The 17,602-nt window shown below is 41.2% G+C and overlaps 1 protein-coding gene across 1 annotated transcript in view; it reads left to right on the forward strand.

The window, feature by feature from the left end:
* STK32A (serine/threonine kinase 32A) overlaps positions 1 to 17,602 on the forward strand; it is a 129,082-nt gene that overhangs the window by 59,952 nt on the left and 51,528 nt on the right. Inside the window, exon 5 of the mRNA XM_011232903.3 lies at positions 6,957 to 7,130. Within this exon, the coding sequence (XP_011231205.2) occupies positions 6,957 to 7,130 (174 nt within the window). The remainder of the gene's footprint in view (positions 1 to 6,956; positions 7,131 to 17,602) is intronic.

Below are 17,602 nucleotides of genomic sequence, written 5' to 3' on the forward strand. Positions count from 1 at the left end.
GCTTAACCGCTGTGCCACCCAGGCGCCCCTTGTCCTTTATTTTATTAATATGATATATTATATTAATTGATTTCCAGGTGTTAGTCTTTTCCGGTCGCGGTGTAGCAGCTTTTAAATACGTTGATGGATTTGNGTCCTTTATTTTATTAATATGATATATTCTATTAATTGATTTCCAGGTGTTAGTCTTTTCCGGTCGCGGTGTAGCAGCTTTTAAATACGTTGATGGATTTGGATTGCTAATGTTTTTGAGGGTTGAACCCGAATTGTTATGATCAATAAAAATGGGGATATTGATACTACTTACCTCATGGGTTTACAGTAACAATTAAATACAATAATACATATAAAGTACATAGCAAGGTATCAGACATACAGTAAAAAGTTCAATTAGTGGGCATCATATTTTTTGTACCATTGGCAGTAAATGTCTTCATATAATTACCTCTTATGAAATAACAGGAAACAACTGCATAAAATTAGTCTGCTTAATACCAGAGCTATGTTGCATTCATGGGTGGAAGAAGAAAGGTAATTAAAATAAGAGCTAACATTTACCCATTGCAAGCTATCTTCCAAGCTCTGTTTTAAGTACTTAATATGTATTAACTCACTTCCCAATAGCCCTATGAGGTCTGTACCATTATAGATGGGGGTGTTGAGGGCTTATATAACTTGTTCCAATTATAAAGACATTAAGGGGAAGAGCTGGGATTTGGACACAANCATGAAATAACAGGAAACAACTGCATAAAATTAATCTGCTTAATACCAGAGCTATGTTGCATTCATGGGTGGAAGAAGAAAGGTAATTAAAATAAGAGCTAACATTTACCCATTGCAAGCTATCTTCCAAGCTCTGTTTTAAGTACTTAATATGTATTAACTCACTTCCCAATAGCCCTATGAGGTCTGTACCATTATAGATGGGGGTGTTGAGGGCTTATATAACTTGTTCCAATTATAAAGACATTAAGGGGAAGAGCTGGGATTTGGACACAAACAGTCTGGCCCCAAGACCATGTTCTTTACCACTATGTTACGTGCCATGCTTTATGCTGATTATGTTACAGACATTATATCTAATATACTCTTTGCCACATGATGCATAAAATTACCACCAATGTGCAGATAGCCTCTCTGCGTTTAAGTGATTTGCCCCAAATTCACATGTGATATTTAAACCCAGACCTATCTGACATTTATTTATTTATTTATTTACTTACTTACTTACTTACTTACGTAGGCTCCATGCCCAGTATGAAGCCCGATGCAGGGCTCGAACTCACAATCATGAGATCAAGACCTGAGCGAGATCAAGTGCTGGATACCTAACCTACTGAACCAAACAGGCACCCCTCTATTTATTTTCTAATTGTATTTTTCTTAAGTGTGTTTTTAATTGACTCTTTGATGAAACAATCAATATATTTTTTTCTCCCAAACCTGAGTGCTTTTAGAAGCAGTAACTAATATTAGCAATTCATTTCCTTTGCTTTTCTAGATAATGATATTAGAACTGACCCTTGTTCAGGTGGAGTCTGAATGAGGATTTGGCACAACAGTTCTGCAATAGGCAGCAGGTTCTCCTACTGTCATGATTTTCAAGCTTCTTTGACTGCAACCCATAGGAAGAAATATATTGTTCATCACAACCTAGTAGATATACTCACAGGGACACACATATTCACAAAACCAAAAGTTTCATAAATGATGATTTTTTTCTGTGCTATTCAATCTATTTTANCTTCAATCTATTTTATTTCTTTTTTTAAAAAGTGCTTATTAGAACCAACCAAACTGATTCCATAACCCACTAATAAGTTATAAGCCACAATTTGAAAAATGCTGCATTGAAAATATTTTAGCTCTCTTCCAATGCTCAGATTCAGATTTATCTGAAGACGGCTTCCATGAGATGGCTTCAAGCATGAGTGACTTCTTCGGACTTGGTAACCATACTGATTGGTAAGAATAGACTCAAAATGGATGAAAGACCTAAATGTGAGACAGGAATCCATCAAAATCCTAGAGGAGAACACAGGCAGCAACTTCTGTGACCTGGGCTGCAGCAACTTCTTGCTAGACACTTCTCCACAGGCAAGGGAAACAACAGCAAAAATGAACTATTGGGACTTCATCAAGATTAAAAGCTTTTGCACAGCAAAGGAAACAGTCGACAAAACCAAAAGACAACCAACAGAATGGGAGAAGATACTTGTAAATGTTTTATTAGATAAAGGGCTAGGATCCAAAATCTAGAAAGAACTTATCAAACTCAACACCCAAGAACAAATAATCCAATCAAGAAATGGGCAGAAGACATGAACAGACATTGCTCCAAAGAAGACATCCAAATGGCCAACAGACACATGAGAAAGTGCTCAACATCACTCGGCATCAGGGAAATACAAATCAAAACCACAATGAGATACCACCTCACACCAATCAGAATGGCTAAAATTAACAAGTCAGGAAACGGCAAATGTTGGTGAGGATGTGGAGAAAGGGAAACCCTCTTGCACTGTTGGTGGGAATGCAAGTTGGTGCAGCCACTCTGGAAAACAGTATGGCAGTACCTCAGTAAGTTGAAAATAGAGCTACCCTATGNAATGTTGGTGAGGATGTGGAGAAAGGGAAACCCTCTTGCACTGTTGGTGGGAACGCAAGTTGGTGCAGCCACTCTGGAAAACAGTATGGCAGTACCTCAGTAAGTTGAAAATAGAGCTACCCTATGACCCAGCAATTGCACTACTAGGTATTTACCCCAAAGATACAAATATAGTGATCCAAAGGGGCAGCTGTACCCCAGTGTTTATAGCAGCAATGTCCACAATAGCTATGGAAAGAGCCCAGATGTCCATCAACAGATGAATGGATAAAGAAGATATGGTGTATATACACCCAGTGGAATATTACTCACCCATCAAAAATTGAAATATTACCATTTGCAACAACATGGAAGGAACTGGAGGGTATTATGCTAAGTGAAGTAAGTCAATCAGAAAAAAGACAATTATCATATGATCTCACTTGTATGTGGAATTTAAGAAACAAAACAGAGAATCATAGGGGAAGAGAGGAAAAAATAAAACAAGATGAAACCAGAGAGNGAAGGAACTGGAGGGTATTATGCTAAGTGAAGTAAGTCAATCAGAAAAAAGACAATTATCATATGATCTCACTTGTATGTGGAATTTAAGAAACAAAACAGAGAATCATAGGGGAAGAGAGGAAAAAATAAAACAAGATGAAACCAGAGAGGGTGACAAACCATGAGAGACTCGTAACTATAGAAAACAAACTGAGGGTTGCTGGAGGGGAGGGGAGTGGGGGGAAGGGGTAACTAGGTGATGGGCATTAAGGAAGGCGTGTGATGTAATGAGCACTGGGTGTTGTATAAGACTGATGAATCACTGAACTCTACCTCTGAAACCAATAATACATTATATGTTAATTAATTGAATTTAAATTTAAAAATTAGACCTGATGGTTCTAAAAAAAAAAAATGGAACCTAAGGAATGTATGTATATCACACACACCCAAAGCTTGTGTTTTAAACTTTTTCTTTCCTTTCTTTAGTTCATTTATTAATTTGTTATTCTTTTTTCGACAGCTATTTGTAGAGGCTACATTTCAGGCAGCGTACAGGTGCTCAGGAGTCAAGGATGATAAAAGCAGGCATGCGTCCTCATGGCTTAGTGGGAATGAAAACAGTTAAGCCAAAAGCACAGAAGAAAATATTTTCGAATTATGCTAAATTCTGTGAACAAGGATATGGCATTGTATGTAAAAAAGTGACCTGATTTAATACGAAGTGTTAGAAACGTCTCTGTGAGAAGTGTCATTTGGGCTGAGAGTGAAAGATGAAAAGAGCCTGGCAATGGACAGCATCATGAGCGTAGGCACGGGCCACACCACATCGCAGTCTTCTAAGGCTGGAGAGAGCATGAACTATTAGATGAGGGATGGAAGGAAGAGATCTAAAGATAAGTCTGAAAAAATAAACAGAGACAGACCATACAGGATCCTATAAACCATGGAAAGAGGTGAAAGGGTTTTATGCCGCTGATGATATGAGGCTCACAGTGTAAAATAATAAGTAGGGTGTGTAGAAAGGACTGGAATGGTCCAAGATTATGCAGAGAGAGCTATGAATAGCTACTGCCATAGTCTGGGTCAAACATGATGGAACAGGGTGGAATAGGTAGAGGTCTTTTGTTGCTTATCTCTTATCCTACTGAGCACGGTGCAATGCATTTCATGTGCACTGGGACCAGACTTAAGAATTTTGGAGCTGTCAGCTAAGAAAGAAAAGTCCTGGGAATGCAACAGTGTCTGTGATAAATGGACAAGGTATAAGGAAGCTCTTACTCTTTTATCAATAAGTACCAGACTATGGTATGAACTTGCATATTCTAGTTATCACCAAACTATATTATGCCCACATATTTTATGAGATATGGTTCTGTATAATCAGATCCTTATCTTCTCTTTCTCTGAGAGTTTTTAAGATCTGTATAAAGGGCTTCAGATCTGATGTGCTGAAGGAGAAAGATGATTCTTAACAGCAAAGCTGGCTCCATGATTAAACAAATGTATATCCATACTGGACAAGGGAAGCATGTTGTCTCTTGCCTGGGCTTTTCTTTCTTTGATTAATAATCCCTTGCATGGTAGAACACTGTTGTTAACTTACCTCTGACTGACACCTTTATCTGTCTGTTCTCGGAATAAAAATAGCTTCACTCAAGTCTCAGTAAAAATGGTTGTTCATCAGGGTGCCCCTCCTTAGAGTTCAGTGGAGACGGGAGAGGAGTCCTCTGGTATGTCGCCAGGTTTCTGAGCTCCGCCTGCCTCCCTTGGGAGCTGAACTCAGTCAACAGCTGCCCTGTCTGCTAGCCTGGTCTGCAGAGGCTCTTTGCCTTGGCGTCTCTTCTCCTTTTTTTGATACCCAAGCCTCACCCATATCACCACCCCTACCCCACCCACTTGCCACCAATCCCAATAGACCTTGCTCACATCCCCTGCTTTCATTAGCTGAAAGCAGCCCAAGGTGCAACAGGTCCCAGGCATGAGTACCCGTTTATTAGCACACCGTTGCTTACTGAAAGACCTATAGAACTCAACAAATATAATGTGCAGTAGTGCAATGGGAAAGATTTGAACCAAATAGCCTGGGTGCAGGCACTTTTTCTGGTGCCCATTAAACCCACGGCAGGGATGACCAGCCAGTCATCACGCTGAGGTGAAGAATATTATTTCCAGAAGACAATACCAAAAATGTATTCGTTGTCAGATTTTTAAAAAGCACTTCCTGTGTTTCTGTCTAAACTCCCCCAAGGGCTTAATTTCTGTCATCTTCTACGTGAATCAGTCTTCAGTGGTAAACAAAATTTTATTCACTGGACAAGTAAGCATCAGGGGCTGTTAGTCTTTGTTAGAATGTTACTGCCTCAGAGTAATGCTTCCTTGAATTTCTCTTGTTTCTTTTCCTTGCAAATCCCCACCTTCTCCTTTAGCATAATGATCGTTATAAATAAAAAAGAAAATATACTCAGTACGGGTCTTCAGTTATTGATAGTCTACATTTCTTTCCTGGGCACAGAATTGGAATTCGTTTGCATCCCTGGGCACTGCTTGCAGACACTTAATTCTTTGATTCAAATAAAACCTTAAAATGTGATCTCAGTGACATTATGTCAAAAGAAACATGTCAAAACAGTGCTGATTCAGAGAGCATTATTGTGCCTAGAGATCATGTCTTTGCTTTGAAGGAAACAAAATAAATCACAGCAGCAGGAAAGCATTTTTACAAGAGGCTCTTTGCACACAGCAGAGGCCAGTTCTGCTCTCCTGTGTCTCATTTCCTCTTCCCATCTCTCCACCCCGTGCTCCCTCAAGTGTGAAGTCCTGCTTGATCGAACATACTGCTTAAAACTCTTCAATGTCACCGCAACGCGTACAGACTTGTGAACAGGCACCTGTCATGGGATCTGCCCTGTGTTCCTCTCTAGGCTCAAGCTTCCCCATCATACCTGTTGTTACAGCAAACCAAAACTGTTTTCCTTTCCCCACTCACACAGACATCCCATGTCTGTGCTTAATGCAGCCTATTTTTCTCTATCAGATAAATCTTACTTTTGGACCTGGAGGACTCTTCAGCTCTACCACGTATTAGGGGTTTGACCTTGTGCACATGACTTCACCAGGCCTTGATTTCCTCATTTGTAAAATGGGAGGTTAAGAGCAGCACTTTGGGGGCCACTAAGGGAGCCATCTGTAGAGGCCTGTGCTGAAGCACCGGCCCCAGAGCAGTGGCTCAATGAGACATCGGTGACACTGGCTTTATTTTGTGGTTATTACCGTCACAATCCTCACTTCTGCTGAGAAGCTTTCCCTTACCTCGCCATCCCAAAGTGAATTACTTCCTTGTACTATGCACTCACTTTTTTATTGCCCTTTTATATCTTTTTCTTATCATTAACGTGGTACATGATTTGTTAGAAGGTTGCTGGGCAATAAAGTTGATCGTGTGGAAAATGGGAATGAGAATGGCTCAAGGACACCTTGTAATTCATATTTTATGGACCTCCTGCAATAGTGTGGTTAAGATATGATTGTTAATGGTAAGTGGATGAGTGGGGTTGTCTTTAGTTCCTGAGCTTTATAGCTTTGTAAGCTAATAGTTATTCAGTGCTTACTATATGTCAGGCAAGACATTAAATGTTATATTTGTTCTTTACTATGATCAAATGTAGTAGGTATTCTATACCTTCACACACGTGGAAACTGAAGGTCTAGGGTCATAGACCTAGGGATAGACCATCTGCTCCCAAAGCTCGAACTCTTTGCTCAAGAACACTCTATTCTGATCTATGAGGTGTCATTTGCCTCTGGGACTCTAGAGTGTGTAAATGTATTTAATACACTTTCATGTCTCATTCTATTCCAGGTACTCCTTCCAGGACGAGGAGGATATGTTCATGGTAGTGGACCTCCTGCTGGGTGGGGACCTGCGTTACCACCTGCAGCAGAATGTTCGCTTCCAGGAGGACACCGTGAAGCTCTTCATCTGTGAGCTGGCCATGGCCTTGGACTACTTGCAGAGCCAGCGTATCATCCACAGGTCAGTTAGGTCCGGGGGCAGCCTTGCACTGAATGTACTGGAGAGAGTTCGCAACCTGCTACATTCAACAGGTTCTTATTGAGCATGACAGGTAATCCTCACTGAACTCTTGCAACAGTCCCGTAAGGTAGTCTTATTGTTCCTCTTTTAAAGATTTAAAAAAAGAGCCCATCGAGCTTAATTTTTTCAAAGTCACAGTTAATAAACAATAATACCAGAATCCATGAGTATTGGCACTAGACAAAGAAAAGGTGACATACGAGAATGTGTCTCCTTCACTTGTGGAATCTGTGTTAAATGAAGACAAAGAAATAACGCAAGTAGCTATAAACCCTAACAGACAATAGACAGAAAAGGATACTTGTGTTTGTAAAGATATTGGTAGGTGGGACGCCTGGGCGGCTCAGTCAACTGGGTGTCTCACTCTTGATTTCGGCTCAGGTTGTGATCTTGGGATTGTGTGATCAAGCCCTGTGTCAGGCTCCACACTCAGCCTGGAGTCTGCTTCACATTTTCTCTCCCTCCCACACATTCTCTCTCTCTCTCTTGAATAAATAAATACAGTCTTTTAAAGAAAAGATATTGGTAGGGTTTTTTTTGTTTAGGTTTTTATTTACATTCTTGTCAGTTACCATATGGTGTAATATTGGTTTCAGGAGTAGAACTTAGTGATGTAAAGATATGGGTAGTTTTTATGATGATTTCCTATATAGTATCTCACTTAATCTCTATAATAACTTGTGATAAGTAATCAGAGCAGGTATAGTTGGACTATATTAAATATGAGAAAACCATGATTTGGAGATATTATCATCCAGGGTATTTATGAGAACTTTTTATTAAGTTTCTAATTTTAATTTCAGTATAGTTAACACACAGTCTTATGTTAGTTTCAGGTGTATGATACAGTGATTCAACAATTCTGTACATTACTCAGTGCTCATTAGATAAGTGCCCTCCTTAACCCCCTTCACCTATTTCACCCATCCCCTCACCAACCTCCCCTCTAGTAACCATCTATTTACTCTGTATAGTTAAGAGTCTGTGTCTTTGTTGGTCTCTCTCTCTTTTTTCCCCTTTGCTTGTTGTTTTGTGTCTTAAATTCCATATATGAGAGCAATCATATGGTATTTGTCTTTCTCTGATGGACTTATTTCACTTAGCATTATACTCTCTAGCTCCATCTATCTCATAGTACTGGAAGTCCTAGCCACACCAAGCAGACAACAAAAACAAATAAAAGGCATCCAAATTGGTAAGGAAGAAGTAAAACTTTCACTATTTCTGGACAACATGATACTATATAGAGAGAACCCTAAAGACTCCACAAAAAGTACTAGAACTGATTGAATAAAGTCGGTAAAGACAGGATACAGAATCAATGCACAGAAATCTGTTGCATTTTTATATACCAATAATGAAGAAGCAGAAAGTGAAATTAAGAAAACAATCCCATTTACAATTGTAACAAAAACAATAAAAGATCTAGGAATAAACTTAACCAAAGAGGAAAAAGACGTATACTCTGAAAACTATAAAACACTGATGAAAGAAATTGAAGACAACTCAAAGAAATGGAAAGGCATTCCATGCTCATGGGTTAGAAGAACAAATATTGTTAAATTGTCTACGCTACCCAAAGCAATCTACAGATTTAATGCAATCTCTAACAAAATGCCAATAGCATTTTTTGCAGAGCTAGAACAAACAATCCTGAAATTTGTATGGAACCACAAAAGACCCTGAATAGTCAAAGCAATCTTGAAAAAGAAAAACAAACTGGAATTACCAGAAAACCAGACTTCAAGTTATATTACAAAGCTGTAGTAATCAAAACCGTACGGTACTGACATAAAAACAGACACAACGATCAATAGAACTGAATGGCAAACCCAGAAGTAAAGCCCCAATTATATGGTCAATCATTTATAACAATTTTGAACCTCATCACCCCCAATGCAACTACAGTTTACTGATGACTTCGTCTATGTGCCAGGCACTACTATGTACTGTCGTATGTTATCTTATTAAATTCTCATTATAGTATCTCCATTATACAAATGACAAAACTGGGGCTCAACGATTTGTGAGGACAAACCACTGACAAATGGCATGGCCAGGATTTAAACCTAGGTCTCTCTGCACCCGAAGTCAGAGCCCTTTCTACTATACCAACTTGCATTCGTTACACATACAAAATAGATGCATTAAGTACATGTTGTTAAGTGAAAAATAATGCATGTGACTCTTCCACTGTCTTATTTCTAATCTGTGATGTATTTGCTAGGTCTTAAAGTATGTTTACGTCTCTACAGTGTAGTAAAAATTTGGCCAAATAAAAGATTTGCCAACCACTAAGTTGACGTTAACCTACAAGTTATCTAGATTAGTACAGAGCCTGTGGGTGAAGATGGACCATCATGGTTTATGGATTCTTTGCGCAGGCACTATGGAACGATCCGTGTGTGTGTGTGTGTGTGTGTGTGTGTGTGTGTGTGTGTGGCCTTGACCCTGTATACTTACATGCTCGTTGTTGAATTTCCTGTCTTTCGGACGACCTATCTGTGTTGGAAATGCGCTCTTCAGGCAACAGATGACCAGAAGGCAGACCAGCTAATCGTGTAGGACCTTGGAAGTAACTGAACCCACCTGCTGTTTTGTCAGGAACTGCGAACCCTGTTCCCAAGCAGTCTTCCTCCCAGACTGACTTTCTGATCCCCCGCAATTCTTGCTAAAGAGAACCTTTCCTACCTGCAGTCTGGGGTGTCCCACTGAGGGTATTCATGTTCACTCACCCGACCCGAGATTGCCGACCCACAATCTGCTTGGGGTGCAGACGCTCTGGGTCTCAGAAAGGAGGCAGGTACTGTGAGAAGCCCGCGTGGCCACGAGCACCTTTCAACTTTCTTCTCTCCCTGTTTGAACCTGGGCCCCTGCCTTCTTTCCCTGGGCTTCATTTTCTCTGTCCAACGCTTAGAAATGTGTTCCAAAAGGAATTCAGGAAGGGAAAGAAACCCCAGGAAAGTCAACACGATTTGCACTTGCTAACACCAAACGTTGCCGTTCGTTACTTCCTCCCTTGTTCTTTGTTGCTCTTCGTCTTTCTGCCACTTAAACAAGAAACCAAGGATTAGCTTTCTGCCTCTTGGCCTTGACACACTCACAATTATTACTTCATGCTCATTCTCGGAAGAGGCTCCTTGAACTGAAGTGTCTCCTCACCGCGGCAAATGAATGCAAGGCAAACTCAGTGACATTCTGAGCATGGTGGTCAAAGGAGAGGACATCTTCTTGGGTCAGAAAATAAGCCAGGTGTATTTCCGTTGCCTATAAGGCCTCACTGCCCTTCCCGTGTGTTTTATATATATATATATTTAAATTAAGTAGTTAATTTATTTACTTGAGAGAGAGAGAGCAGAGAGAGCATGAGCCGGGGGAGGAGCAGAGGGAGAGGGAGAAGCAGGCTCCCCACAGAGCAGGGAGTCCAACGCAGGGCTCGATCCCAGGACCCTGAGGTCACAACCTGAGCTGAAGGCAGATGCTGAATTGACTGAGCCGCCCAGGCGCCCGCATGTGTTCCATTTGATAGGCACCGTAGCACTCTGAAGCTCTCCCGAGGAGCTGTGACACGTTGACATGCACTTACTTAATAGCTACAACTTTACAATGTAAACCTCATGAGTTAGGGCCTTGTGTGTTTTGCTTTTCAGCGTATAACCAGCACGTAGTAAAAATATGAGGGAGTGAACACTGCCTGAACCATACAAATGATTGACTAACAGCCACATTTACAAATACCAAAGACAAAATTAAACTACCAGGCATTAAAGCCAAGAATTTCAGACCTACCTTGGTCATCACGTGGAGGAACCATATAATTGATCATCCAAACCAGGCTACTCCTGAGAATGAAAGGAGTCACTATTAATAATTATGCTTGGGCAACAAACAAACCCATAAATGTTCTGGAAAAAAACCGGACACGTATCAACATCATTAAGCCTTTTCAAGACAGTAGTGACCAAATAAACATGTTGATTGGGAGAGTGCCCTGATAATCATGGCTTTCTGCCCGCAGAGTACCAAATTTCAAATTGAGAAGGTGTCAAGTGGCTTAAAACACACAGACACAGTAAAGTAAGCTGTGTTCCTTTGTCTGAGGAGTAAAAGGATAATAATGATGGCACTCCGAGGCTCCGGCTCACGGGGCAGCATTAAAAGCATGAAGAGCAGCAGGGAGGAAAAGAAGGCTTTTGAGTACTCTAATTCTCTTTTAAAAATCTTTCTTCAGGGGCGCTTGGGTGTCTCAATCGGATAAGCGTCTGACTCTTGGTTTCTGCTCAGGTCATAATCTCAGGGTTGTGAGATCGAGCCCCATGTCCACGCTTAGCATGTAGCCTGTTTAAGATTCTCTCTCTCCCTTTCTGCCTCTCTTCTCGTGCTCACTTGCTCCCAAAAAAAAAAAAAAATCTTGGGGCACCTAGGTGGCTCAGTGGGCTAAGCATCTGCCTTCGGCTCAGGTCATGATCCCGGAATCCTGGGATCCAGCCCCGCATCAGGCTCCCTGCTCAGCAGGGAGTCTGCTTCTCCCTCTCCCGCTGCTGCTCCCCCTGCTTATGTTCTCGCTCTGTCTAATAACTAAATAAGATCTTTGAAAAAAAAAATCTTTCTTCAAAAAATCCACAAAATTCATCCTAGATTTGATGAAATCTAAGATAGCACGACAAAACATCTTTCAGCTACTCAGAAAATTAGATCACGAGACACGTCCTGAGTTCTGAGTTATTACAGTGTGAATGAAGAAAACAGTCTATGAAATTCAGTAGCTTCCTAAGACAAGGAAAGGCCATCTGCATATATAAAATATGTGACTTCCTAATTGTCTGACTCAAAACAACATTTTGTCTCTGAACACAGTAGAAGATTCAGAATCATCCCTTTCAGTCAGCAGGTGCGCGCAGAGCAGTAGCTGCGGTGGGCTGCCATTTACTGGGGGCTTCCTGGGGACCAGGGGCTCTGCCGAGCACTTGTGATTTATTTCATTTAATCTGCTCACAACCAGGAGGCTGAGGGTGTTATTGTCCCCATTTTACAGCCAAGGAAAGACGAAGTAACTCGCCCAAGGTCGCATGGCTCACAAGTAGGGGAGGCATCCCTGAAGGAAGTGCAGATGTCCTCGCCACTCTCCACACCGCTGGCGGTCAGCATGGTTGTGGCTCCGAGGGGGGCGGGGGACAAGGTGAGGCCTGGCCACTGTCTGCAGCTACACAGTCTGGCGGCCCAGGCGAAGATGGTACATATGGAACCAACTGACGAGAGAACAGCATTCGACTAGATGCTAAATTGTGCGAGCAAACCTGAAGTATTTCAGACAAGATGACAGTTGGGGGGACGAAACAAAGTTTCTTGGGGGCCCAGAGGATTTCAAAAGGGTTTTAACAGCTAGAGCAGAAAGGGCAGTCCAGTCTATGTCCGAGGAAGCGTACTCTGAATGAAAGCACTCATTTATCTCCCTGCGTTACATAGAACATTCTCTGTTTTTAATTCTTCTTGACTTTCCTGCCGGCAATATCTACTTTAGTTACTTTTTTAAATACCATGAATCTTGTTTCTTTCATAAGCGAGACATAAAGGGGGGGGTGTTTTATTTTGCTGACTTATTTTTAATCCACCAAATTTAATTTTTGGTAGTTTCCTAAATATGTAGAATGTTTAGCTACTTGTCCTCAATTTTAGAAACTTCCTTTTCTACAGTTGTTGTGAAAGGCACAGGATTGCCCAATAACCATTAATTTGGAATTGTGTAATTAGACACTTTTCTTATTAGCAAGATGCCAAATGTTTTTCTACAAGGACACCTTGAAAATCAGCGTTAGTTTCCAAATGGTGGCCAGTTTCTAGCTCAGTATTCCCCCTTAACTTACATTAAATCAGTGAGTGAAGATTTTAAAATGTAGACACAGTGATTATTTGCTCTTATGAAGAAAACAAGAAAAATGAAACCCATCACAATCCCGCCTGTGGGGATAGTAGTTTTTGATTTGTTGATTGCCACAGTCTCTCCAGTGACTCACATGATAGAAAGTAATGATTGGGGCCCAAAGACAAATTTGTATTCGTTCCCTGGTCAGATATTAAAGGAGACTCAATTACAAATCCACGCTAATGAGGCGAATTGTACGGGACAGTGAAAGAGTAAGTCATTCTGGATCAAACTACCATTTGCGAGGGAACGTTTGATCGTTTTTTTCTTCCTGTAAGAATTATTCTGCTCTCTTCAAGATTTGTGTGTGTGTGTATATATATATATAGATGAAACTCTAATGAGGCATTTTGTAGAGAGAGCTGCAATGCAACAGAGAGTTGCGAACATTTCATCTCCTGCTGATTCCAGATGTATTGAAGGAGGAATAAAAGGAAACGTATGATTGCCCAAGACAGGATGGTATTTTTATTCACCACCTTTGTCTTCTTGCCTATAATCACAGGGACCAATAACGGACACTCAGGCTCATCTCGGAGCCTCCAGTAAGAGATTCGTAGGAACTAGTTTTCCCACCTTTGCTCTTGGACTAAAGTAGCTACTTGTGAGAAGTCGCTATCATTCTTCTAGCATTTCGGTGGTGAAGAAAAATCTTGGGGATAAGGCCTCTCCTATAAATATTCGCTCAAACACTGGTTCTTGAGCACCTCGTGGCTCGACAGTGTTCTCGGTGCTGCTCGCCAGTGGTGAAGGGACAGACAAGTGCCCTGTCATCCGAAGTTAATGACATCACAGCATGAAAGGGAGCCAAGCAAACATTTAAACATCCATATCAGAAAGGTGTTTTAATCCTGTGGCATGCAGTATAAATAACATAGGTGGTTGTGTGTGTGTCCCACCACACACAGACACACAGACACACACACACACACACACTCATTCGCATCTTCACAATGGTTATATTCTGCTTCTAATTTGTAGCCCTTGGATCACAAGATTCTTTAGCAAGTGCTGTCTCTCCCTCGTAAACTTAAGTCCTTGTGGGTGGAGACTGCACTTCACCCGTGTTCTTAATCCCAGCATGTAATCTAATCCGGAGTGGTTGCTGAGTAAATGAAAGACTGAACCAATGAACAAGGACAGCACAGACTTGTGATCCTTGGGTGGACATAGCAGGTGAAGGGTACTGTGGGTGATGTTGTCTTCAGCAACTTTTTAAATTTATTCCATCCATTCCTATTGTGTGCCCACAGCATGTGGAAATGACCACAAAGTGACTTAAAATAACGCATATTGATTCTCTCATCGTTTCTTCGGGTTAGTCTCAGCACATCTTAACTGGGTTCCCTGCAAGGCTGCATTCAAGGTGTTGGTCAGAAGTGGCTTCTCTTCCACAGGCTGGCCTGGGCAAGGGTCAACTTCCAAGTTCAGTCAGAATGTTGGCAGAATTGATTTCCTTGGGGCTGTAGGTCTCACGTTGGCTTCTTTTCTCAAATTCAGTGAGGAGAGCAAGACTCTAGAGCAAGTGTGCTGGAAAGGCAGAGTATATATCACTGAATAACCATTACATAATAGAAGACAGTCACAGGAGTGACATCTCATCAACTTTGTTACATTATAATGGGGGTTAGAATCAAGGGGCTGGGGCTGATATACTCAGGGGCTGGGGATGATGCAGGACATGAAAACCAGGAAGTGGGGATCATGGGGGTTACCATAAGTCTGTCCCCCATATTTCCTCTAAAGAAGTTGTGCTACACTGGATTCTGACATCCAATTTCCTCTATGACCCTAAAAAGAGCCACAAACTTCTCTGTCAAGGACGTTTGACTAAATGATCAGGAATGGTTCTTTCACACCTAAGAGTCTAGGATGATTTCCTCTTAGCTCTGGTAGGATGCTTTTCAGAGTATAATCTCGTTTCTTTGCTCTCTACCACAAACCCATTTCTCCCCAAGAAGGCTGTGTGACCAAAATGTACCGTCTACAGCGCATGTGGCAGTGACGTGTGATAAACTGCTGTTAGCACACTGGCCAGTTAAGGTCTTATTTGCTTCTGAGTCGTGAACCGGAAGTATTTGTTTCAACCCAGGTCTTCGGTTTGTTGCAGGCAGAGCTCTCCTGGCTGACATTTCACCTTTCTGTCTGACTCACACGCACCATGCTATCTTGAAAGTCGCACTTCATTTTCCTGAGATGATCGTGCATGGGAAAAAAAAATGAGATCGTTCTGCAACTAATCATTTTAGTCAGCAATTATTGAGTGACAGATGAATGAACCTGCCACCTCAGTGACAGCCCCAGCTTTCCGAAGCCTGTGGGAGTGAGTCATCTGGAGAGACGTTTTTCTCATTCCTAAAGGTGACTACTCCTTTCTGTTCACCAACATTTTTTAAACATTTAATTTATACTATGAAGTAAATAGATTGTCTTCTTAATGATTTAAGAAGAGCGGTCATTTATTACCAGTGGCCACCGTGATAAGAAGCATTTTCTATGTGTGGCCTAATTTGATAGTCAGCGGTACCATGACAGCGTTGAATCATTTGCCTTATATCATAGTCAGTGTTCTAAGGCCAGATTCAAAACTGGGATTACCTGATTCAAAGATACCATATATCTGCTCTTAATATAGGCTCCCTTATTTTCACTCATACAAAAATAATAGGCACCCTCAAGATCCGATGAGCTGTTTACTGCTGTTTACCTCACAGCAACAAACATTGGCTGAGATACGTATATTTAGTTGGTATGGGCTATGGGCTAAATTGCACCTCTCCCAAAAAGTTATGTTGAAATCCTAAATCCAAGTATCTCAGAATGTGACCTTATTAGGAAAATAGAGTCTTCACAGCAGTAATCAAATAAAAATGATTCATTATGGTGGCCCTAGTCTAACGTAACTGGTGTTCTTATCAAAAGAGGATATGTGAGCACAAAGGGAGGATGATGTGAAGGACACAGGGAGAACGCCATGTCAAGATGGAGGACTGGCGTGGTACGTCTAGAAGCTAAAGAAGGCCTGAGATTACCAGCAAACCAACAAAAGTTAGGGAGAAGCAAGGAAGGGTTCTCACATACAGGTTTCTGCTGAAACCTTGATTTTGGACTGGTATTCTCCAGAACTGGGAGATAACATGTTTCTGGGGTCTGGGGTCTTTTAAGCCCTTCAGTTTGTAGCATTTTGTTACAGCAGCCCTCACTGTCCTCACTTTTGATAGGCTGTTTCAAATATATTGTGGGATGGGAGACCAGAATTTAAAAAGAAAAAAAAAAAAACCTTGTTAAAATTGCCTGGAAAATTAGGGTAACCCAAGAGAATATTCCATAAGTCGAATCTATTGGCTTTAATACATGGTAAACTATTTTATGTTGTCCAGAGACTGCCTTTTGTGTTTCAGATTTGGCAAGATATTTCAAATATCTGTGGCTTTTTTATACCATTTCTCTGGTTCAAGGTGTTTTTGTTTTGCTTTTAAGCATCTATCAGGGAAGTTCAATCTTTTTCAATTTACCAAAGCAGCATGTCCAGTATGAGAAAATTACAGGTCGAAAAAAATGATAGATTAACTGATTACTTGTACTGCATACATTCCACTGGATGTTGGCTTTCTCCTTTTCAGTATGTTGATAATATTTGTTGTTGCAGTGGGGTCCAGAATTTGGTTTCAGGCCACCATTTTCAGTGGAAGGGTTACAAAAACGCCCTTTCTTTTTGTTCTGGTCTTCTCTTCAGTAGATCACACGCCTTGCAAATGTTCTCTTTTTCTATCTCCCACAACAGAAGGGCCACTTGAGCCTCAAAACAAAACGGCAGTGCAGTAATGAGGGTATTAGGTTGATAAGTTCTACCCAGCACCTGCTCCCGAGCCACCGAATAATGAATGAGCATGAACAACACATTGCGAACACAGGAGAATCTGCCCTCTTTGTATTAGGCGTCAGGCAGTTTCGAAAGGACCTTTGTGACTGTGCTTCTTGCCCGAGACCACCCATTTGTGAGAGCCCATGTGAAAAAGGCAGAGAACGGCTCATTTACAGGTTAACATTTTGTGCTGAGCTTTTAATAATTTCTATAAGGTTCAGAGTTCCATTAATATGCAACCTGCGACTTGGTCCAAATTAAATTTTACTTTGCCTACACACACAAATTTCAGTACAAAACGTAAGCTTCCTTCTTTCAGGTTTAATCACTTGTTTGTGTCCTGGGCACACAGTTCTTGAATAGAGCTTTGAAGAATAAAAATGTATTTTTTGTCCTCGTAGAACTCACGGTTTAGTTGAAAAGATAGACAAGGAACGAGGAACCAGATATGTAAATGCCTGTGCTCGTGACTGATTGCCTTCAGTGCTTCGTGGGCGATAAGCAGGGATCTCAGCGAGGACACACTTGGGGGAAAGGCTATCTGACGCATTAGCTTGGGGCTCAGAGAAGCCGGAGCTGGTAGGTGGCATCTGAAGCCAGACTTGCCGGACAAGCAGTTCTAAG

The sequence above is a fragment of the Ailuropoda melanoleuca genome, chromosome 3 (genome assembly GCF_002007445.2).
Source record: "Ailuropoda melanoleuca isolate Jingjing chromosome 3, ASM200744v2, whole genome shotgun sequence".
Classification (NCBI taxonomy): Eukaryota; Metazoa; Chordata; class Mammalia; order Carnivora; family Ursidae; genus Ailuropoda; species Ailuropoda melanoleuca.